General features: G+C 34.7%; 1 protein-coding gene and 1 pseudogene across 4 annotated transcripts in view; one reads left to right on the top strand and one right to left on the bottom strand.

Annotated features, from left to right (window-relative positions):
• TRIP11 (thyroid hormone receptor interactor 11) overlaps positions 1-20,471 on the top strand; it is a 71,815-nt gene extending 51,344 nt beyond the window's left edge. For 2 of the 3 annotated variants that reach the window (XM_081292599.1, XM_081292598.1), the window contains exons 17-21: positions 3,984-4,065; positions 12,976-13,090; positions 13,490-13,606; positions 15,150-15,294; positions 17,576-20,471. In XM_081292599.1, coding sequence (XP_081148725.1) covers positions 3,984-4,065; positions 12,976-13,090; positions 13,490-13,606; positions 15,150-15,294; positions 17,576-17,796 — 680 coding nt within the window. In that variant the 3' untranslated portion in view covers positions 17,797-20,471. Of the gene's footprint in view, positions 1-3,983; positions 4,066-12,975; positions 13,091-13,489; positions 13,607-15,149; positions 15,295-17,575 lie in introns of those variants that run through there. The other variant, XR_014021751.1, reaches the window with a different exon arrangement.
• On the bottom strand, positions 4,982-5,783 carry LOC308646174 (COMM domain-containing protein 8-like; annotated as a pseudogene). The gene has a single exon. The product of its transcript is annotated as a COMM domain-containing protein 8-like (transcript).
• Positions 20,472-24,161: the final 3,690 nt, after the last annotated feature.

Genomic DNA, 24,161 nt, shown 5'->3' with positions numbered 1-24,161 from the left:
TTCAAATTGTGGTTGGAGTTAGTCTTCAGTTTTTAAAGAGAAAATTCAGAATCTCTGATGGGAGGAGAGTAAATGTTCCTGGAGAAAAAGAGGTGCCTTTGGAGACCTTGGAAGTGGGTGGTTGCCTTTTTCTAGCCTCTCAGTTAACACATTTCTTTCAACCCTTTTCCCTAAATTCTGACTTTGTTCTTTTTCTGGACACAAATATCAAAATACATTTAAACTACTCCTTGAATTTAAAATAGCCTTTTGCATTCTGTGTCACATTAGCTCAGGAACTAAACCATATTTTAATAATGGTTTAAGAAATTTTATTCTTGAGATTTTGGCCTTAAATTACATTTTGATTTTCTAACTTATTTTGCTAAAATTCTGTGCATCAGAATCTACTCAGAATCTGATACTTTGTATCAGAATCTGTTCCATGAATTTTACTCTGAAAATGTCTGTCATTCATTTTTGTTTGTTTACTTGAGATGGGTCTCTCCATCTCCTTGTTGTTCAGGCTGGCTTCCAAATCCTGGGTTCAAGGGATCCTCCTGTCTCAGCCTTCTAAGTAACTGGCACTGTGAGCATGCACCACCATACCCAGTTAATTTTTTTTTTCTCTTAAAAAAGAGACAGAATAGTGTAGTTTTATATTCAGGTTATGATCTAATAAAATACTGTTCAATAGAAATAGACTGTGAGCCACACATAATTTTTAAGTCTTTAGTGACTACATTAAATCAATAAAAATATACAGATTTAAATAATTTTGATAAATGACCCAGTATACCCAAATTATTATCATTTTGACAAATAATTGGCATAAAATTATTAGTTATAGAGAAAGTTAGCTAGGAGAAGGGAAATTTCAGAGAAGAACAGGGCGATGAAGTTTGACCTCTGTTTCTCTGCTCCCTCTCTTTACCGGTGGGGAGGAGCAGAGGAGAACAGATGAGAAGACCCTGTCCATCTTCACTCAGGCTCCTTCTGTAGCTTGTGGGTGGGATGGTTAAGTCAGAACAGTAATGAGGTTAACTTACTTATTTGCTCTTCTTCCTCTGAAGAGTCAAGAATTCTCTTCCCATTCAGAATGTAGTGTTAGAGCCAAGCACAATGGCACACGCCTGTAATCCCAGCACCACAGGAAGGAGAGGCAGGAGGATCACAAATTCAAGCCAGCCTGGGCAACTTAGTGAGAACCTGTCTCAAAATAAAAAGGGCTGGGGAATACACCTCAGTGGTAAAGTAACTCTGGGCTTAAGCTCCAGTATCAGAAATAACAATGAGAATAAAAAAAAAAAAAAAAAAGTAGTGCAAGAAAAGGCCCCAAAAGCAATCACATGCTCATAGAATTCATACACAGATAAAGGATCTAAAATAAAATGTTGCCCAGATTGGCAATTTATACTTTAATAAAGAGTACTTTCTTCCCTTTCTCCTTTCCACCTTTTAAATCCAAGTTTAAATTCCTTGGAAAGATAGGAAAGGAGAAGTTTATAGTAGATTTTCCAAACACAAACCTTGCTTTTATAATATGGTTATGGCAACCGCCTCCACTTTGATAAAGTTAGCCTATTTACATGAATGGTATTTTGCAATTTGGAAAAACCACAAACTGTTGCAAACAGTTAAACTGGTATTTTATATTTGTATTTAGTATTGTTAAATGAGAATTTTAGGCTTTGTATAGGACAGAATGAAGGCATAACACAGCCAGACCTAATCTGTAAGGCCAGAGAAAGCTTCTTGAGGAAGTGAGTTGCGAACTGCAATATGAAGGGTAAGCAGGAGTTAATAGGCAGTACTGATGGAAAAGAGCTTTCCAGGCAGAAGAAAAAATGTGTAAAAATGAGCCAGGAATATACCATACATTTATAGTCAGTTGATTTTTGAGAGCGTGTTTGGAGGTTCTAGCAGGGGAGCTCAGCTACTCTATACCCTTGACCAAAGAATGGTCCTCTTCAACTGAACACACAGCTTCAGGAGGGATGCATGGGGAGTAGTGAGGGGGGAAGGGACAACCGCCTAGCCAGCCAGATCAGCCCTGGTGATCAATGCGGGTGATAGATGTTGTGGCCAGATTGCCCTCACATCCAAGGTAAGTTGATTTTTGAAAAGGATGCCAAAAAGGATAGTGTTTTTTTTTTTTTTTTTTTTTCCACCATGTGGTCTTGGATCAATTGGATATTCCTGAAGAAAACAATGAAGTTAGACCCTTGACCTCCTGCTGCCGGGTTTCTGTTCTCGAGACTAAAAGGCTCAGGGGTCACTCCAGGAAAACTGGGCTAACTGGGCTGCATGAAATAACCACACAAGAGACACAAATACCTTTTTCTTTGGGGTCCCTGTGACGGCTCCTCTGACCTTAAGGTTCCGCAGGAAGAGAGAGAGAGAGAGAGAGAGAGAGAGCACGTGCTGACCCCTTTTATTGAGGAGAAGCTATTCAAATGAGGCAAGGGGCCAGGTTTCAGGGGGCTGAGTCTATCTTCATGATGTCCACTGTCAGCAGGTTGACTGACACCTGGGTAGGCCACACCCAAGGGCACAGTAAGAGAAGGGGACACACACAAGGCACTTCCATGGAAGATTCTATCCTAAACAGGGCAAGGGGTTATATTACAAAGGAACAGGTGAGCATAGCTTCACCCATGGGGCTGTAGCAAGATACACCCGTGCAGGAGACACTGACCCTCGAACCCAAGAAGGGTGGGGAAAGCTCTGCCACATTTTTGTGGCTGAGTACCTCAGCACCCAGCTGGGAAGTGTGACTCAGTAAGGTTGGTCTCCCACACCTGCCTCTTTACAAAAATGAATTTGAATATGGATCAAGACCTAAATTTTAAAATCAAACTGTAAAACTCTTTAAGACAGAAGTAAGTCTTCATGGTCTGGGTAAGGAATACTATCTTAGCACGAGCAACAAAATAAATAAATTGGACTTCATCAAAATTAAAACCTTTGGTGTTCAAAGGATACCATTAACAAAGAGAAGTAACCCATACATGAGGAAAAAAATTTTTGCAAGTCACGTATCTGATAAGGGAACTTATATACATACAACTACTGCTGGGAAAATGCATAAGTCGATAGAGTAGGTTTGTGAAAAGAGGTCAGAGAGTAGTGATTGGATGTGTTTCCTGATTTCCAAAGTAGAGCTCTGTTACAAAGTGGTCTCCTCTTCATTTCTTTCAAAATGAAAACATGTAATCTTCCTTTCAATTAGTAAGCATCTTTTTCAGCTCACACTATCCACTTTCGAAGTAACAGGTATAAACTCCATGTTCAACTGCGAATTTCTTAGTCCAGGAATCCTTGGCCCTGTGTTATGATTAGCATGTGCCTCACGTGTGGTAGGCAGGCATTCTACCACTGAGTTACAACCCCAGCCCAGATTTTGCTTACTTTTTAAATAAGAATTTAAAAATAGTCCAAGCATCCTTCTAAATCAGTCATAAACTGTTGTAATAGTCTGAATTGTATTTTATGATTTCCGTACCCTTGAATACTTTGCCCTGTTCTATCAACTGTGTCTTGAGCCAAAGACTTAGTTTTGCAGAACTCTTACTCAACTCACCAAAACCAGAATCCAGCCAGGAAAATAGAAAAATGAAAATATGAAATTGATCTTTCTATTTCCTCCTATTAAGTAAGAGTTGCTCTGGAAATGTTTCGTGCAAGGAAATAGTGATGAAAATTTCTTTGATATTAAGTTTCTAGAAGATGGAAATCTTTTGTGAGTTTTAAAAATTTTTTTAAGGAATCAGATATTTAATTGGGGGAAACCATATGGAATAATGCATTCCCAGGCTTCTTGCTTATTTCCTAGAGAGCCTGGATTCCTGAACCACAGATGAGATGGAGGTAATTGAATATTCCCAATTAGAATAGGGTGTATTTTCAAAGTTCATAATAAAGACTTTATAAGTATCATTATGTGTCTGCCCAAACTATTTTAATCAGTTAATAGCTATCTTTATTCACATATTTTAAACCAGATGAGCTCCGAAAAGAAATGTTGGACGATGCCCAAAAGAAATTGACGAATTTGGTAAACAGCACAGAAGGAAAAGTGGACAAGTAAGCTTTTGCCTTTTAACGTTTGTATATTTTATAGAGATTGCTTTTATGGTAAAAACAACTTATAAATGTAGATCTTTATAATATGACTAGATTTTAAGAAGTCTTTTCTTTTTCTCATATGATGAGTGAGGTAGTTTGTTTTTTTTTAACATGACACTTTTTATTTGTTCAGAACACTTATTTTTAAAGTTAGCTGAGGTTAAAAATTTTCTGGTTTCCAATGTAATTTGTAACATCCAAAAGTGATAAGTTCGTTATTAAGAATTTATAACAGGGGCTGGGGATGTGGCTCAACGATAGCGCGTTCGCCTGGCATGTGTGTGGCCCGGGTTGGATCCTCAGTACCACATACAAACAAAGATGTTGTGTCCACTGAAAACTAAAAAATTAAAAAAAAAAGAATTTATAACAAAACGGACCTGTAGATAGTCAGTCTTACCTGATACCCCAATAACAATATATACACTATACAATGACATCTAATCAGGACACAGTCTCCCAACCAGACATGGAAATGCAGAAATAGCAATGTTATTTTCATTTCTGTGTGTTCCAGATTTTAGATCATAGAATCTAAAAATTCACATAAATTTTGGATTGTTTTTTCACGTCTGATAAAGACTTTTCTCTAAGAAATTTTTTAATCTTATAAAAAATTTTATAATCTTTTCTTTGAAATATGAGAAAGATATGAAATCTCCTGAGTTATAAGTGCAGTTTATACATTCTTTTAAAAAGTTATTCTTAAATATCACAAATTAATTATATATCCATAATACATGTCTTTTCTAGTCACATAATTTTTAAACAATATTCAAGTATGTTGTGCTTCTGCATGTTTACATTACTTTATAAGCTACTTTTACCTTTCAATAAAATTTTATCTACACAGATTTCTCAAATATTTAATAAATGAGACAAAACAATCATTATGAAAATATAAACTGCAACTACATATTTTTCATCTTTCATTTTGTCTTTTTCCTATCTACCAAGTAATTTCCTGTTCCTTAGGGAGGCTGGTAGACTTTTATCTTTTAAATCTCAGCTCTGCTGCCCTCTCAGCCTGGTGTAGAGTCAATACATCTCAGCGGTCTTGAACACACAGCATTCACTCTGCCATATCAAGTGTTGCAGTGCCATCTGATAGCATTGGTAGCCATTATTTCTTGTTATTTCAACTGTAGAACCACCTTATTAGCTGCTTCCAAGGAATTTATTAGATTCTGTAGCTCTTCTTTACTCATTTCAACCAAATATGGTTTTACTTCACCATTTTCTTTTACATCTAGATGAAGGTTTAAGAGTGGCATTTGTAAAGTAGCAATCTTGTCACTAGAAAGTGCAAGCTTTAACTGCCAATCAAAATCCTGTAACTGTGCAGAAGAAATATCAACTATTTCCTTTAAAAGAACTTGCTTGATTTCATCTTTCCTACTTTTCAAGCATTTCATGATAGCTTCTTGATGAGATGAATTCAAATGATTCAATTGCTGAAGTGTCTCTTCATCGGATAAATTTTTACCAACTAGAGCTTTAAAAATTTTGGTAACATTTTCTAAAACATTCATCCATTCTGTGGTAATCCTGGTAGAGAGGATAAGCTGGACCACAGAAGCCATCAATTATTTTGTGAAGTAGCTGCACGCCCAGCTGGGGGGAGGGGGGTGCAGCTTCTGCAGCCCCCACAAAGACGTCCCCCATTCCGGCTCCATCCCTGGGCGAAGAGTTAAGGTAGTTTTAATGAGGGTCAATAGAATAACTTGCCTTCTTTTTTTTTTAAGTATATTTTCCCCAACACGTTCTTTTTTTTTTTTCTATTTTTTTAAATTGGTTATTCAAAACATTACAAAGATTGCAGAATCACATCGGTTACACATCCACATTTTTACATAATGCCATAATAGTAACTGTTGTATTCTGCTACCTTTCCTATCCTCTACTATTCCCTCTCCCCTCCCCTCCCATCTTCTCTCTCTACCCTATCTACTGTAATTCATTTCTCTCCTTATTTTTTTTCCCATTCCCCTCACAACCTCTTATATGTAATTTTGTATAACAATGAGGGAGGGTCTCCTTCCATTTCCATGCAATTTCCCTTTTCTCTCCCTTTCCCTCCCACCTCATGACTCTGTTTAATGTTAATCTTTTCTTCCTACTCTTCCTCCCTGCTCTGTTCTTGGTTGCTCTCATTATATCAAAGAAGACATTTGGCATTTGTTTTTTAGGGATTGGCTAGCTTCACTTAGCATAATCTGCTCTAATGCCATCCATTTCCCTGCAAATTCCATGATTTTGTCATTTTTTAGTGCTGTGTAGTACCCATTGTGTATAAATGCCACATTTTTTTAATCCATTCATCTATTGAAGGGCATCTGGGTTGGTTCCACAGTCTAGCTATTGTGAATTGTGCTGCTATGAACATCGATGTGGCAGTATCCCTGTAGCACGCTCTTTTAAGGTCTTCAGGGAATAGTCCGAGAAGGGCAATAGCTGGGTCAAATGGTGGTTCCATTCCCAGCTTTCCCAGGAATCTCCATACTTCTTTCCATATTGGCCGCACCAATTGGCAGTCCCACCAGCAATGTACAAGAGTACCCTTTTCCCCACATCCTCGCCAGCACTTGTTGTTGTTTGGCTTCATAATGGCTGCCAATCTTACTGGAGTGAGATGGTATCTTAGGGTGGTTTTGATTTGCATTTCTCTGACTGCTAGAGATGGTGAACATTTTTTCATGTACTTGTTGATTGATTGTATGTCCTCCTCTGAGAAGTGTCTGTTCAGGTCCTTGGCCCATTTGTTGATTGGGTTATTTGTTTTCTTATTGTTTAATTTTTTGAGTTCTTTGTATACTCTGGATATTAGGGCTCTATCTGAAGTGTGAGGAGTAAACATTTGTTCCCATGATGTAGGCTCCCTGTTTACCTCTCTTATTGTTTCTCTTGCTGAGAAAAAACTTTTTAGTTTAAGTAAGTCCCATTTGTTGATTCTTGTTATTAACTCTTGTGCTATGGGTGTCCTATTAAGGAATTTGGAGCCTGACCCCACAATATGTAGATCAGAGCCAACCTTTTCTTCTATCAGACGCAGAGTCTCTGATTTGATATCAAGGTCCTTGATCCATTTTGAGTTAACTTTTGTGCATGGCGAGAGAAGGGGATTCAGTTTCATTTTGTTGCATATGGATTTCCAGTTTTCCCAGCACCATTTGTTGAAGATGCTATCCTTCCTCCATTGCATGCTTTTAGCCCCTTTATCGAATATAAGATAGTTGTAATTTTGTGGATTGGTCTTTGTGTCCTCTATTCTATACCATTGGTCCACCTGCCTGTTTTGGTACCAGTACCATGCTGTTTTTGTTACTATTGCTCTGTAGTACAGTTTGAAATCTAGTATCGCTACACCTCCTGATTCACACTTCCTGCTTAGAATTGCTTTTGCTATTCTGGGTCTTTTATTTTTCCATATGAATTTCATGATTGCTTTATCTATTTCTATAAGAAATGCCGTTGGGATTTTGATTGGCATTGCATTGAACCTATAGAGAACTTTTGGTAATATCGCCATTTTGATGATGTTAGTTCTGCCTATCCATGAACAGGGTATTTCTTCTTCTATTTCTCTCTTTAGGGTTCTGTAGTTTTCATTGTATAAATCTTTCACCTCTTTTGTTAGGTTGATTCCCAAGTATTTTTTTTTTTGAGGATATTGTGAATGGGGTGGTTTTCCTCATTTCCAGTTCAGAAGATTTGTCGCTGATATACAGGAATGCCTTTGATTTATGCGTGTTGATTTTATATCCTGCCACTTTGCTGAATTCATTTATTAACTCTAATAGTTTCTTTGTACACCCTTTTGGGTCTTCTAGGTATAAAATCATATCATCCACAAATAGTGATAATTTAAGTTCTTCTTTTCCTATCTTAATGCCTTTAATTTCTTTTGTCTGTTTAATTGCTCTGGCCAGTATTTCGAGAACTATATTGAATAGAAGTGGTGAGAGAGGGCATCCCTGTCTTGTTCCAGATTTTAGAGGGAATGCCTTCAGTTTTTTTCCATTTAGAATGATGCTAGCCTGAGGCTTAGCATATATAGCTTTTACAATGTTGAGGTAAGTTCCTGTAATCCCTAGTTTTTCTAATGTTTTGAACATAAAGGGATGCTGTACTTTGTCGAATGCTTTTTCTGCGTCTATTGAGATGATCATATGGTTCTTATCTTTAAGTCTATTGATGTGGTGAATAACGTTTATTGATTTCCGTATATTGAACCAGCCTTGCATCCCAGGGATGAATCCTACTTGATCATGGTGCACGATCTTTTTGATATGTTTTTGTATACGATTTGCCAGAATTTTATTGAGGATTTTTGCATCTAAATTCATTAGGGATATTGGTCTGTAGTTTTCTTTCTTTGAGGTGTCTTTTTCTGGTTTGGGAATCAGGGTGATATTGGCCTCATAGAATGAATTTGGAAGTTCTCCCTCTTTTTCTATCTCCTGTAATAGATTGTGGAGTATTGGTATTAGTTCTACTTTAAAGTTCTTATAAAACTCTGCTGTATATCCATCCTGTCCTGGGCTTTTCTTGGTTGGTAGTCTTTTGATGGCTTCTTCTATTTCCTCACTTGATATTGGTCTGTTTAGGTTGTTTATATCTTCCTGACTCAATCTGGGTAGTTCATATGTCTTAAGGAATTTATCGGTGCCTTCACTATCTTCTATTTTATTAGAGTATAGGGTTTCAAAATAATTTCTAATTATCTTCTGTATTTCTGAATTGTCTGTTGTGATGTTGCCTTTTTCATCCCGTAAGTTAGTAATTTGGGTTCTCTCTCTTCTTCTCTTTGTTAGCGTGGCTAGTGGTCTATCAATCTTATTTATTTTTTTGAAAGAACCAACTTTTAGTTTTGTCAATTTTTTCGATTGTTTCTTTTGTTTCGATTTCATTGATTTCAGCTCTAATTTTAATTATTTCTTGCCTTCTACTGTATTTGCTGCTAATTTGTTCTTCTTTTTCTAAGGCTTCAAGATGTAGTGTGAGGTCATTTATTTGTTGGCTTTTCTTTCTTTTAAGGAATGAACTCCATGAAATGAATTTTCCTCTTAGTACTGCTTAGTACTGCTTTCATAGTGTCCCAGAGATTTCGATATGTTGTGTCTGAGTTTTTGTTTACCTCTAAGAATTTTTTAATTTCCTCTTTGATGTCTTCTGTAACCCTTTGTTCATTCAGTAGCATATTGTTTAATCTCCATGTGATGTAGGATTTTTCCTTTCTCATTTTATTATTGATTTCCAATTTCATTCCATTATGATCAGATAAAATGCATGGTACTATCTCAACTCCTTTGTAATTGCTAAGATTTGCCCTGTGACATAATATATGGTCTATTTTTGAGAAGGATCCATGTGCTGCTGAGAAGAAAGTGTATCCGCTTGATGTTGGGTGGTATATTCTGTATATATCAATTAAGTCTAAGTTATTAATTGTATTATTGAGCTCTATGGTTTCTTTATTCAACTTTTGTTTGGAAGATCTGTCCATTGGTGAGAGAGGTGTGTTAAAATCTCCCATGATTATTGTGTTGTGGTCTATTAGACTCTTGAACTTGAAAAGAGTTTGTTTGATGAACGTAGCTGCACCATTGTTTGGGGCATATATATTAATGATCGTCAAGTCTTATTGGTGTATGGTTCCCTTGAGCAGTATGTAGTGTCCTTGTTTATCCCTTTTGATTAACTTTGGCTTGAAGTCTATTTTATTTGATACAAGTGTGGACACCCCTGCTTGCTTCTGGGGTCCGTATGAGTGATATGATTTTTCCCAACCTTTCACCTTCAGTCTGTGTATGTCTTTTCCTATCAGATGAGTCTCCTGTAGGCAGCATATTGTTGGATCTTTTTTTTAATCCATTCTACTGGCCTATGTCTTTTGATTGGTGCATTTAAGCCATTAACATTTAGGGTTACTATTGATATATGGTTTGTATTTCCAGCCATATTTGGTTATGTTTGTTACTTAACATGATTTCCTCTATGCTTAGTTTTTCCTTTACTGTACTACGTCCCGCTGTTGGTTTTCATTGTTATTTTTCATTTCCTCTTCCTGTAATGTTTTGCCAAGGATGTTTTGAAGAGCTGGTTTTCTAGCTGCAAATTCTTTTAACTTTTGTTTATCGTGGAAGATTTTTATTTCATCTTCAATCCTGAAGCTTAATATCGCTGGATACATGATTCTTGGTTGGAACCCTTTTTCTTTCAGCGTTTGAAATATGTTGTTCCAGGATCTTCTAGCTTTCAGAGTCTGTGTTGAAAGATCAGCAGTTATCCTGATTGGTTTACCCCTAAATGTAATCTGCTTCCTCTCTCTTGTGGCTTTTAAGATTCTCTCCTTATTCTGTATGTTGGGCATCTTCATTATTATGTGTCTTGGTGTGGATCTCTTATGATTGTGTACATTCGGTGTACTGTAGGCTTCTAGTATTTGGACTTCTTTTTCATTCTTTAAGTCTGGGAAGTTTTCTAGTATTATTTCATTGAATAGATTGCTCATTCCCTTGGTTTGGACCTCTGTACCCTCTTGTATCCCAATAACTCTTAGGTTTGGTTTCTTGATGTTATCCCATAATTCTTGGATGTTCTGCTCATGATTTCTTAACATTCTTGCTGAGCTGTCTATGTTCTTTTCAAGTTGAAAAACTTTGTCTTCGTTGTCTGAAGTTCTATCTTCTAAGTGTTCTACTCTGCTGGTAATACTTTCATTTGAGTTTTTAATTTGGTTTATTGTTTCCTGCATTTCCAGGATTTCTGTTTGTTTGTTTTTTATATCCTCTATCTCCCTATAGAGTTGATCTTTTGCTTCTTGGATTTGTTTATGCAATTCATTGTCAAAGTGATTTTTCATTGTCTGAATTTGATGTATAATGTCTTCCTTGAGACTCCAGATCATCTGAAGCATGTATATCCTTAACTCTTTGTCTGACATTCCATCAGCTGCAGATATTACCTCATCTAATGTTGAATTGACCTGTATTGTTTATGGTCCTTTCTTTCCTTGTCTTTTCATACTGCTCATGATTCTTTCTAGCTTTGTGAAACTGTTGTGCTAATGTTTTTCCTCTTTTATATTTGTATTATTCTTGTATAGCTCCAAAATCCCTCTTTTGCGGAGAAAGACAATGTTAACAGATCCCAATATCAACAGTACATTATCTAAGCACAAGTTTTCATTATTAATACATTTATAGTTAGATTCGAAGACTATAGATATTGGTTTTAATTATTACTTAAGAATATATTCATTAGTTTCATAAAAGGCGTACCATATCTGATGGCATATAGAAAACTTAATTTCAGACGAAGGATGTTATACTTAGAGGGAAAGGAGTGAGGGTATGAGGTTAAACTAACTTAGCACCTTTGGAGAACTCTAACCACTAGACTGGTAATTTATGGAAGAATGTATAGACTCAACCTCCTATCTATTTAGATAGTTACCCTATGTATAGATAGCAAAAGTTTGGAGATTGAAAGCGGAATAGAGAGAATACGAATTTAAAAAAAGAAAAAAAATAACAAGGAAGAAAAGAGAAATAAGAGAAGGAAAAGGGAAGTAAGATAGAAATAAAGAAAAAAAATTGGGGGGAGGTGGGGTATATGCAATTCCTCTATATTATATTACTTGGTAATTCGGTTGTTCATGCACAGTTCTTGGTTTCACATATGCTGAAGTTGTGGAAGAGAGAGAAGAAAAGAGAAAGAAAGAGAAAAAAAAAAGTCTCTCAGAACACTGTTTTCCTTGCTTCCAGTAGATGGCGTTGTCTATTCCTAGCTTGAGCCTCTGTATTCAGGGTGGTGGGTATAGCCAGTGTGAAAGGAAATGAGCTTCCCCCTGTATCTTCCCTACTCTAGTCTCTGAGGTAGAAACCAGGTGCCTGTACAGTTGTTGTTTTGCGTTGATAGCTAGAACCCCCAAAAGCTTGTGGGAAATATTTTGAGTTATCGCAGCTAAGGGTGGGGGAGTTGGAAACTGGGTACTTGGATCAGCCGCAGAACCGTGCTGGTAGCCACACCCCCTGTGATGGGTTTTAAGGGTTGATGGGCTTCCTCCAGACTAGCACTCTGGGCGGGGCCGCACTTCCTCCTCCAGTCTGGCTGGGCGCCTGGCGCATCTTCCTCCTCCAGTCTCGTTCTTTTTCTTAAAATCATATGGAAGAGTTAAAACATCACCCCAATGTGAAGTACTTAAAAATGAAAAAAATTTCCTTTTACTATTTTTTCTCCCTTTATTGTCTTTAAATGTCAGTTCCCTTGTATATGATACTGAAATTTTAAAATCCTAACAACCCCCCAAACTTATGTGTGCTTGGCATGACTTTTTATTGTATTTCTAATCTCTATCAATATTAGAAAACATTTACAAGAACCAGACTTAAAAAGTATGATTTGTTGAACATATCTTGCTCAAACATATTAAGTCTAGGTATATATGCAATAATATTTAATATTCTTAATATTATTATTAGCAATGTTTTGATAAATGTGAATGGAGAAATATAATAGATAAACACAAGAACAGTTGTTGCCACTTACTTGTCTACTTCAGGTGAGCGCCAGTCCAGTCAGGCACTGAGCGTCACTAATGAGGCACCTCCTCGGGTGGTCATTGGGTTAAAGAAAATGGGCGACTCATAAATGATGTTTTTAAAAGGCATGCATTTTGGATTGTTAGAAATATTCTGAATTAAACTTGTCAGATTTTTTAAAAAGCTAATTTAATGTATTTTATTGTTCAGTCTTTTGTTATTAAATATAATTATTTAAGTGTAATTAAATGTTTATCTGTCTAGTGTTTGGGTACACTCCATGTGGAGATGGCTTGAGCTGTTTCTGCCTTTATTTTCATAGAGTCCTCATGAGAAACCTTTTTATTGGTCATTTCCATACCCCAAAGAGTAAACGTCAGGAAGTGTTACAGTTAATGGGAAGCATCCTGGACATTCAAAAGGAGGAAATGGAGCAGGTAACTGGACAGTAAAAGCTATTCTGAATGCATTTATAACTAAAAGAATACCATTGTAGAAACTTGTTTCCTTTTATTATATTTAACTTTTACTTAAACTAATTTTCTCAGTTATGTGGAAATGGAATCATTTTATCCTACACTGTATTAGTTTATACATTTTCTAACTTATAAGTCAACTTTTTTATTACTGTACTGAAAGTTTAAGATCTAACAATCCCCCAAACCTTTATGGGTGCTTGGCATGACATTTTATTGTACTTGTAGCCTCTGTCAGTATTAGGAAATATTTACTAGGAACCAAACTCAGAAAGCATGATTTGTTGAAATCATATGAAAGCAATTCATATTTTTCTTTACTTGTATTGATAATATTTTTGTTTTAAAATAATCTTGCAGTTGTTGAATGAAGATTATGGTGGTGTTACAAAGTGGATGACTAGTTGGCTTGGAGGAGGATCGAAAAGTGTCCCCAACACACCTCTGAGACCAAATCAACAATCTGTGCTTAATAGTGTAAGAATCAGTTTTATTCTTGTGGAATATGAATGGTGAAATGATTGTATATCACACTCATTTGCAAACAATCAGATTTATTCTTTGGGTTGTTTCATACAACTCTTTTTTATTTTGGAGTTGTGGAAACTGAGATCCAGTGAGGTTTGGTTTAAGGATGATAGGCCAGTTTGAACTACTTTATTTTGCATATAGGTTTCATTTTAACTTTTTATTCAGTTCTTTTATTTTTCAAAGTATTAAAGCATTCTTTGTGTATTTTTGTGGTTGGGGGATCAAATCCAGGACCTTGATCATGCTAGGCAAGCGCTCTCGCTGAGCCACATCCTCAGCCGTCATTTCTTTGTTTGATCATGCTGCCGCCATGAAATAACAACATTCTTAAATGCCGAATCTTTATTATATTCACATATGTATGTTTCAAGATCTTGAGCCAATGATATTTACTGAGCACCTGTAAATATCATATATTTGTTGTATACCAAAATTGTAAGCTTTGGGGATACATCTGCAAAGCTGATAGACTAGGTATCTGCCCTGAACAAACTAACATTCTGGTAGGAGCAGGCAGTTAACAAAAATGAAAAGATTTAGTGCCTGGTATACAGTAGACTTTAGGTGGATGTTAATTGAATTAAGTAGCACTATAGAATATAGGGCTTTTTCTTTTATTTTTGTAATAAAAAGGACACAAAAGATAGGAAGACCCTGTTTTATTTGGATGACATAGAATTTAATCTAAAAGAAAGATATATGCTATAATATTATTTTAACTTGATCATGTTACTAATCTTTTGCTATTATTCATTGATTGCATTTTTTTTTTTTTTTTTTTTTTTTTTTTTTTTTTTTGGTGCTGAGAATTGAACACTCAGGGCCTTGTTGCATGCAAGGCAAGCACACTACATTGATTGGATCTTAATTTAGGAAATCATGTTTAAGGACTGGGGGTTCTAGTAGAGCACTTGCCTAGCATGCATGAGGCCCTGGGTTCAGTCCCCAGTACTACTGGAAAAAGGGGACTTATTTTTAATGAATGTTTTCCATTGATAAAATTTTATGTCTTGCCAGGCATTGCTGTTATACATCTATAATCCCAGTGACTTGGGAGACTGAGGCAGGAGAATGGCAAGTTCAAGGCTAGCCTCAGCAAGGCCCTATCTCAAAATTTAAAAAAAATTAAAAGGGGGTTAAAGCACACCTGGATTCAATCCCCACTACCACAGGGGGAAAAAAATAAGAAAAGAAAAAATACTGACGTCTAAGTGTCATTAATGGCACTTAGTTAGCTAAATCTGACAGTAAGGTGTTTGAAACAGGTGTTGTCACAAAGATTATTTACTGAATTGTAAAAAATTCTGTAAAAACAATGTATCTAAAGTGCTGCATTTTCATTTGTCCATAAAGCTGATTTGTTAAAAAAAGAGAGAAAGATTGACATAGCATGATCAATTTTTAATTAAAATAGCTGGTATGTTTTCTTAGTTACAGTAAATGTAATTTTATTATCTAGTCTAATGTAACCAAAAGATTTTTTTCTTAGTCTTTTTCAGAACTTTTTGTTAAATTTCTGGAAACGGAATCTCATCCATCTGTTCCACCACCAAAACTTTCTGCTCATGCCATGAAAAGTCTAGACTCACCAGGAAGGAGAGAGCAAGGTGCAAATGTAGCAGGAAGTTTTAAAGGTAAATGCAAATACTTATTTTTTTCTCAAAGTGAAAAATAGAATGTCTAACTGATGATTTTGCTTTTAGTGATATTAACTAAATTTTTAGTGCTTTTAAAAACATTAATACTGCTTTCAAAATCCCAATAAGGCGGGCTGGGGATGTGGCTCAAGCGGTAGCGCGCTAGCCTGGCATGCGTGCGGCCCGGGTTCGATCCTCAGCACCACATACAAACAAAGATGTTGTGTCCGCTGATAACTAAAAAAATAAATATTAAAAAAAAAAAAATTCTCTCTCTCTCTCTCTCCTCTCTCACTCTCTCTTTAAAAAAAAAAAAAAAAAAAAATCCCAATAAGGCTTTATATATTGTAGCAGTCTGATATTTAATTGGCTTAGATTAATTTAAATAGTATGAAATATTTTCCCTTTGTATTTCAGAATAATTCTCTCTTTACATAAGCCTCTTTGAATTATTCTTCTGGAAGTGATGGTGAACTGGTTAAAACTCTTGCCTGTTAAACTGTTTGCCTTTCTCACTAATGGTGCTTATTACTAATCAGAGTCAGATGTGTAGCTTTTTTTTCCCTTTGAAAATTGAAGTGTCACTTGGCATATGTATAAGATCAGGTCAGAAAACTGACTCATTAAACTATTTTTTATTGGAAGATCTTTCTGAAGTTTTTATATTTTAATATAGATGTGCATTTTAGTGTAGATTAAAGATGTATGTTATTATGTACTCTTTAGTTTGTATCACATACCATACTTAAATTTGGATAAAATTATTTATAAATTTTAAAAGCTTAATATGAACAAGTATCTCTTACTTTTTGAACTTTTTTCTTCTCATTTTTTTCAAACTTTTATAGAAAGATAAATAAAATTTATATAAAATTTTTCCATTGATAAAAGTTATTTTTTGTTTAGGTTTGACTACCAAATTCAGTGAAAAGTCATTACTTTTTCCAAGAGGTATAGACAATACTGAAAACTTTTTTTTTTTTTGGTTACACTAGACTATAGCATCTTGAAGGAGATTCTCAATTCCTTATGGCAAGGTCTTCCCCTCCCTCTCTCTACTTTGCTCTTCTTCCCTCTCCCTTTCCCCCTGTTATACCCTTTCTCTTTCTTTTATCACTTTGGAACCAGCTTGCTTGGTGTTGATCAGGGACACAAGCCAATGATGAACTGATAATAGTATTTGCATGAATTAAAGCAAATTTAAGAAATATGTCAGAGCTTAGTAGATAATATCAGAAGCCTTCCAGTTTAGGAAGTTGTCATTCACAGGAAAATCTAGCTCGGGGATCCAGGAGTACTTGATAACAACTAGATTTAATGAATTTGTCTTAGTACTTTGTGTTAGGAGGCCTGATGTATTTGAGTTTTCCATTGCTGAAGTGGCAACTACAAGCTGTGAACTTGTTAGTGGTCTTGTGTAAAAGCAGAATTCTAGTCACTAATACATTAGACCATGTGCCAAATACCTATTCCAGTGAAAATGAATTGTGTCAGCCCAACTTGATAGGATATAGTCTAATTGAATATCTAAAAGATGATCAGGTAATATATGCATCTATTATCTTTCCTTTGGTAAATTAGTATCGATTCTCATTGTTATTATTACAATATGGGCACCAGCATTTTTCATGACCATTGTAATTACTGGGAAATCTTAAATTCTCAAGTCCTTTATTTTTTAGGTGGGTAAGAGTTTGCCTTGCAACATAGGTAACACCATTTAAAAAGCTGTTGTTCTAGTAAGTAAAGCTTATTGATTAAGGATAAAGCAACAGCATTAATATGTTTAATAAAGCATTAGTTATTAATATAAATAATTTTATTTCTTATTCTCCTTCACCATATATATATATTTCATAGATTCTGCTTGTGGGATCCAGAATCCAGTAGTAGTATATGATTATGGAGCCAGATCTGGAGACCTAAAGCACATATGTAGCATTGTGTTTTTTAACAAGAAAATGTTCCAAGTTACCAAATAAACTTTAATCAGATTTTCATAATGCAAATAAGTATCAATGTTTATAAATTAACATATACTTGTGCTCTCCTTCTGAACAATTAAAGAACAGTCCAAAAACTGTGCTAAACACCAGTGTTACTACCATGGAAGTAGAATTTTAAAGTCTATATGTGGTAAATTGACTCATATATCTATGTTAATCTCCTTGACAGTATAGGGATAGCTTCTTTATGCTCTTATTTACATTAGAAGGTTATTTCAATTTGACCTCTTTGTGATGGTTAGAGACTAAATAACCCATATCTTATCATTTAGATGCAGCAGAATTCAGAGCTGGTAGAAGAACTGACATGAGTCCATTCTTGGCTCCACGTTCGGCAGCTGTGCCACTTGTTAACCTAGCTGGAGTTGGACCTGGTGGACCTGGGCATCTGCTTTTGAAACCTATCGCAGATTTCATGCCCACCTTTACACCATTGCCAGTGTCCCCGGACAATAGCGCCAGAGTTGTACTACAGGACCTTCTAAAGCAATAGGTATTTCTCAAGCCAGAGATGATTTAGCACTTTAAAGAAGCCATAAACACTTTGTACTTTTTTTTTACAGAGTGGCCTTTTGGAAAACAAGGTCATGTATTTGTAGACAAAAAGAGAAAGAAAAAAAGTCGATATATATACTAGGTAATTTGTCTTTTTTTTCTTTTGTGTGTGTGTGTGTTTTTGCTATAGGACTTAAATTTTTTTTTGCTTTCTTTGCTATAGCACTTTTTGTTTATAAAATTTTGTTCCAATGTATCAGGTAATCATCAGCAGTAATCAATTCTTATGTACTTTTGTGAGCAACTATACAGAGGAGCATTAGTGAACCATTAGCTCCAACCTCTTTTTTTTATGATTATATTTGTTAAATTTAATTGTATTAAGATAAAAATGATACATTTAAATAATAGGAAAGAAGAAAAATCCGACCCATATGAAATATATATATATATCTCAGATTTAGAGTATATGAAAACAAAATATAATGTTGCAAAAGTTGTGAATTCTTTAGTTTATAGAAGAAAACATTGTAAAACTACTAAAAGAAAATTACAGTGGGGAGGGCCTGAACATGAAGTTTAGTGGGTAAATTCTAAGATTCTTTTAATCCAAATAGTATGACACGTATCCATTTTACTTATTTCCATTTCTATAGAAAAGTCATTTCACATTAATTCAGTTTTCTAGAAGTTAAATATGTCCAGAAGGAAGAGTATTTTTGAGTCAAACCAAAAGTGGAATCACATGAACCATTTCCAATGTAAAAGTTAATTTGTAAGAATGTATCATTAAATATCTGGACTATTTATCTACCTGCTTTTCTGGGCTCTTCAATAATGCTTATAAACACATTTTTTTAAAACATTTGATCAAAAAAAGAGAAAGAAAATAATATAAATTTTTAAAAGATGAAAACCTTTTTTTAATTTTTGTATATTAAGATAAAAGATAAATCAAAAGTTTCTAGCTTAAGTAGGTGAAATCAGAGAAGAGAAAAAGCAGATTATATAACATATACTTCTGTGACACCTGTAGTTTCTAAAACCATTAAGAACATTTTTATTAAAATTAACTTAAATAAAATTTAATAAATTTTAAATATAAATAATTCAATATATTAATTTAAATTTATATAAATTAATATTGTTTGATTTAAATTTATTTTATTAATTAATATTGTTTGATTTAAACTTATTTTATCATTGTTTATTTAATAAAATTAATTTATAGTAAATTATAATTTATATTTTAAAATTTATTAAATTTTATTTAAATTAATGATTTAATAAAGTTAATTTAAATTTAATATAGATCAAATTATGTAATTATATAATTTAATATAAATTTTAATAAAAATTAATTCTAATTAAAATGCTCTTAGTGGTTTTAGAAATTACAGGTGTCAAGAGAAGTATTTGCTATATAATCTACTTTTTTCTCTTCTCTGATTTTACCTAACTTAAGCTAGAAACTTTTGATTTATCTTAATTTAAAAAAATAAAAAAGGGAAGACAAAATACCTAGTAGCTACATATATATACCAGCTTTTTCTTTCTTTTTTCTTTCTTTTAATTTTCTCTGTTTCAGCTTTTTATTTCTTTATTTGATTTTCAAGCTCTTGTTAGGATAGGGACATGTGGTTTATCTTTTTTAAACCTCAAGCGATTTACACAAAAGAAAAGAAAGTGGCTTCTTTACATAGTGCAGAAAATGGACCCTTTAGAAGAACTTGTATAAAAAGGCTGAGAAGAAGATTTTCTCTGAAGAGGTCGCCAGTCCCCTACATCTCTGGGTATGTGGTTCATGCATATAGGTTGATGTGACGACCACCACCACCATGAGACACACTTTCATCCCCAGGATCAGTGAAATTACTTCCTTGCACCAGCACCAGCAGTTTAGAACTGAAGAATGAATCTTGAATTTTTATAAGCCCATTATACAAAATCCTGACTTGAAGCTTAATTGTATGAGGATGTTCGTATTTATACTTTGAAGTTGTACATTGAAGAGCTTTTTCTTGCAGATTTTGTAAATGTAGCAATGCCTTAGAAATAGAAACATTTGTATAGCAAGAAAAGGTGAAAATAAGACTAGTTAAATATGTAAAGAGGTCTGGCTCCAACTAGAGCGAAATTTGATTGTCAATTCTGCTGTGATTAACTGTATATTTCTAACGTGTTTGGGAGACTGGAAGTTTTGATTATATGTTGATGGTTAAAACTTGTTTTTCTAAAAAAAAATTAACAGGTGACACTGCTTCACACAGTGTCACTTCTCTTCTTAACCAACTTATTTATATTGCCATTCTTCCATACATTGTAAAGGAGGTTCCTGTAGCAGTACATACGAGAAATGTTCAACTGCCTACGGAGCTCTGCCCAGTTGGCATCATAGATGCTCCTCTACTAAACCCCACAATAAATTAAAAACATTGTAAGTTGAAAATGCACGTACCACACCTTGTGCCCACCAGCACCGTGCTCTGCAGTGTGCTGCTTGCCCTGATGATTCTTTGGCTGACCGGAGCTGCCGCTCACTGCTGCTGCCCCATCAAGAGGGTGTCCTACATGTTGTTAACCAGGACAAGTGGAATTCCAAATCTAAAGTACGAGTTCTGCTGAATATGCACTACTTTTGAACTACCATAAAGTTGAAAAATCTTTTTTTTTTTAAATAAAAGCATTTTTAGTTATTATAATTAAAGCATTTATATTGTTCTGTGGCTTATTTAGCCATCTTCCTATAAGGTTGAAAGAGTTATCCCAAAATTACTTTCACATTACATAAGAAATTTAGTACACCAGTGAAATCTTACTGAATTTTAGACAAAAATTACCTAATATGGTACAACATTAGGTAAACTTTTCATGGGAACAGGTATCCAACTAAAGATTTGGAAAGAAATTCAAGAGAAAAATTAAGACTTCCATATCATAAATTTTTGCTTCATTTATGTCAATATATGCAGAATACACTGAATTTGTTTAGAGTAAATTCTAGTAACAACTAATCAATGGTAGTGAATAACAATTGACATTTAAAAGTCATAGCTAAAATATATATTATTTTAAAGTGTATAACTCAGAATAACTTAAAGTGATGCCTTGATGAAATACTGTAAAAGATTGCCTTTGCAAAGTTTGAGAACTGGATTCATATAAAGCAGTTCCCCCCAAATGCCCAAATCTAGAATTATAAAATAAATTGGAGTTGCCAAAGTCACATCTTGTATTGGCTTAGTGTGTATTGGCTAAATATTCTTAATTCCATCCTTTAATTCTTATGTGAAAGTTTTATCCTGTTCATCAAATATTATCTTTGTAATAAAGTAATTATTTTAATATCATTTTTGTGATGAAAACCTTTAATACGCATTTCTTTACAAGCAAAAATAAAAATTTATTCTTAATGAGTATTCTTAATGAGTATATTCTTAAGTTCAAATTAGTATTGTTTTGCAGCATACAAAATTTCTGGATTATAAAGCTTCCATCTGATAGCAGTAGCGGTGGTGGTTTCTTGTCACAGTGTTGGGTCGGCAGCCTTTCCTTCCCCCTCCTCCTCTTTCATGGCAGCAGTGGGCAGGGACTTACCACCTGCCTGAGTAGACCGGAAATGGCCAATCAGAGGCTGACCTGGCAGCAGGACCCCAACCACCTTGGGCCCTCCTACCCCCAGTTTCCCTTATTAGCATTGTTCTTGCCTTTCCCTCCCGCGACTTCCCAGGCCCACACCCTTTCATGGACCCTGAACCTCGCCCGGGAGCGCGCGCTCCCCAATAAACCTTTTGGTGGCTCATTCTTGTTCCGTGGTTCCTGACCTCTCGCCCCCCTTTCTGCTTTACAAACAGTAGTTTCATTTTTTTAAGGTAATGCACTTTAAGAGTAGCAAGGTAAAATTCATATTTAACTGTTTTTTCAGTCCAGTACGAACAAAAAACCTCTGATGCTATAATCATGATTCATTATAGAATAACTAAGAATAAGAATGGGTTAATAGGAAATACAGAATCTATATCAAATTACTCAGAATAAGTAACATAGATCACAACTTTGAGGTCGAGTGTCTGCAACTGAATGAGATCCTATCTCAAAAACAAAAAAAAAAATGAGGGATGGGAATATAGTTCAGTGGTAGAGCACTTCTGAATTCAATTCCTAGTAAAACACACACACACACACATACACAATAAATGGTGAACAATACTGATACAGGACGGAATTCTGTTTTCTTGCAAGTACTATTTTTTTTCACATCTAAAAAGTAATAATAGCTCTTTAATATAATCTATATACAGTGTCCATAAGTTCCTGGTTCTTTTTTCAAAATTAATTTATTTACATATTTTATAGTAGAATGCATTTTTACATATAGTCTACAAATGAAATTGAACCATATTAAGTTGAGGACCATCTTCAATAGATTCGTATATACGTCTTAAGATACTTTCACTGATGGGTCCTATTTGATTCCTGTGTGGAGCACCTGAAATACTAGTTTCTGAGCTTAAAAAAATACATAATCCTTCATTTTGAAGAAATGAAACATTCAAGAAGTCTTTTATTTTGAAAAGGAAATGCAGAGTGGATATTTAAGTGGTATGTCATGATATTTGAAATGTCTTTTTTGACATTTTTACATGTTTCCTTGACCAAAACACCTGGTTCCTCCCTCATGCTGTAGTTTAACCTAGTTTGGAAACTGTTGTGGGTGATGGCACATCCAAATGTCACAGAACATGATATTACATGACTGCTGTTTAAGTATGTACCATTGTCTGAAAGCTGTAGTACCTAATGTTTTTGCCGTGACACTGAAACCATAGCTGACTGCTCTGCATACTATGTACGTTGATCTAAACCAGACCTAACTCATTGACTTTTCTGAAACTAAGTTGTGTCAGAGATGAACCATCTGCTTAAGGAAGCTTAGCAACCAGACAGTGGTGAAGCATGTAATTCTAATGTTAGCAAGAGGACACTCCAATGGTATGCTTACAGCAATATTTTAACTACAGTAATTTTGCTGTTTATTTCTTTATAAACAGTAGAATTTGTGGTTGAACTTCATCTTTGCTGCCACAGTTTTTCACAGCATTCCCAAAGGTTTTCAACTACAGTTAGTTGAACATAACTCTAGTAGAAAATGTACCCAGCCATTGAATTTGATTTTAGTTAACACTATATCATATGGTTGGGTTTTTGTTTGTTTTTGTTTTTTGAGTTTTAGTTCCTAATGTTTCTTTAAAGAGAAAAAAACAAAACTAAACAACAGAACCCTAGGAAAGAAGGAATGGCTTTCTTCTACCTACTCAATTAGAACATTAAATGTCCTCTCAAATAAAGCCTTCAGTTTCTTTTAACCTTTCAATGGTCAGTTGCAGAGGGCAGAGAGACTTCAAGATACTTATCCAGTTAATGAGTGGGGGGGGGGGCAAGTAGGCTGTGTCTTCAGGGACCAAGAAAGTGGGTAAGCTATTTAGGAGGTGCTATTAGGCCCCAAACTTGAAAGCATTTGAATTTGATTTTTAAAACTAATGAAGCTTTTCAAATAGCAAAGTATTTAAAACATCTTCCATCAACCAAAATTTATCTTTGACTTTGTAAATAATCAAATAAGTTAGTCCTATGGGGGAAAATGATAATTATAATGTTCAGACAATTTGCCAGCCTTTAAGATTTTGCTTTAAATTTTCTAAGTTGTGTTTGTTTTGATTTAAGGAAAATATCTAAATGGGAGAATTTTCCAACCCAATCTGAAGATGAGTTTGGGTTTTATAGAGCTAAATTTAATACATTTTTTTAATTTCTCGGGAGCACTGCAAAGAAAAAAGAATCCAAATAAAAATGATATATGTAAGTTGGCAATGTCTTCATCCACCAAAAAAAAAAAAAAAAATTAGCAAACAGCTGCTGACTTTTTCTTTAGAAGGGAGAGGAATGGCTTACACATGTTGTTTATAGTAGCAGTCGAACTACTGAAGCAATGTCCCAGAGCTCACCGGATGTCTGCTGTGGGCATTCTATTTGAGCCTTGGAAATTTTAAATATGAACAATTTAGTAATCTTCAGTTTAGCATGGGAATAGGCCTGAGAGGAGATTTTAGCTGTTTTTTTCTTTTTCTTTTTTTCCCCTTAGGTAGTCTTAGCATCATTGGCCTCTTGGTCTCTCTCCAAGATAATCAGTATATCTTCATTTTTTTTTTTTAGATGTGGAAACTTGATATCTTTTAACTCTTCATATGATGATAGTCTGGAAAGGAAAATGGGTTTTTAAGTTGACAGTTGGGCAGGAGTCATGATTTGACCCTTCATGTGTGACCTTATCCAAATCATTTTGAGTGTGGTTCTTATTTTTCT

This window comes from Spermophilus citellus (genome assembly GCF_964194105.1).
Source record: "Spermophilus citellus genome assembly, chromosome: 4".
Lineage (NCBI taxonomy): Eukaryota > Metazoa > Chordata > Mammalia > Rodentia > Sciuridae > Spermophilus > Spermophilus citellus.
This window is presented reverse-complemented; position numbering and strand designations above follow the sequence as displayed.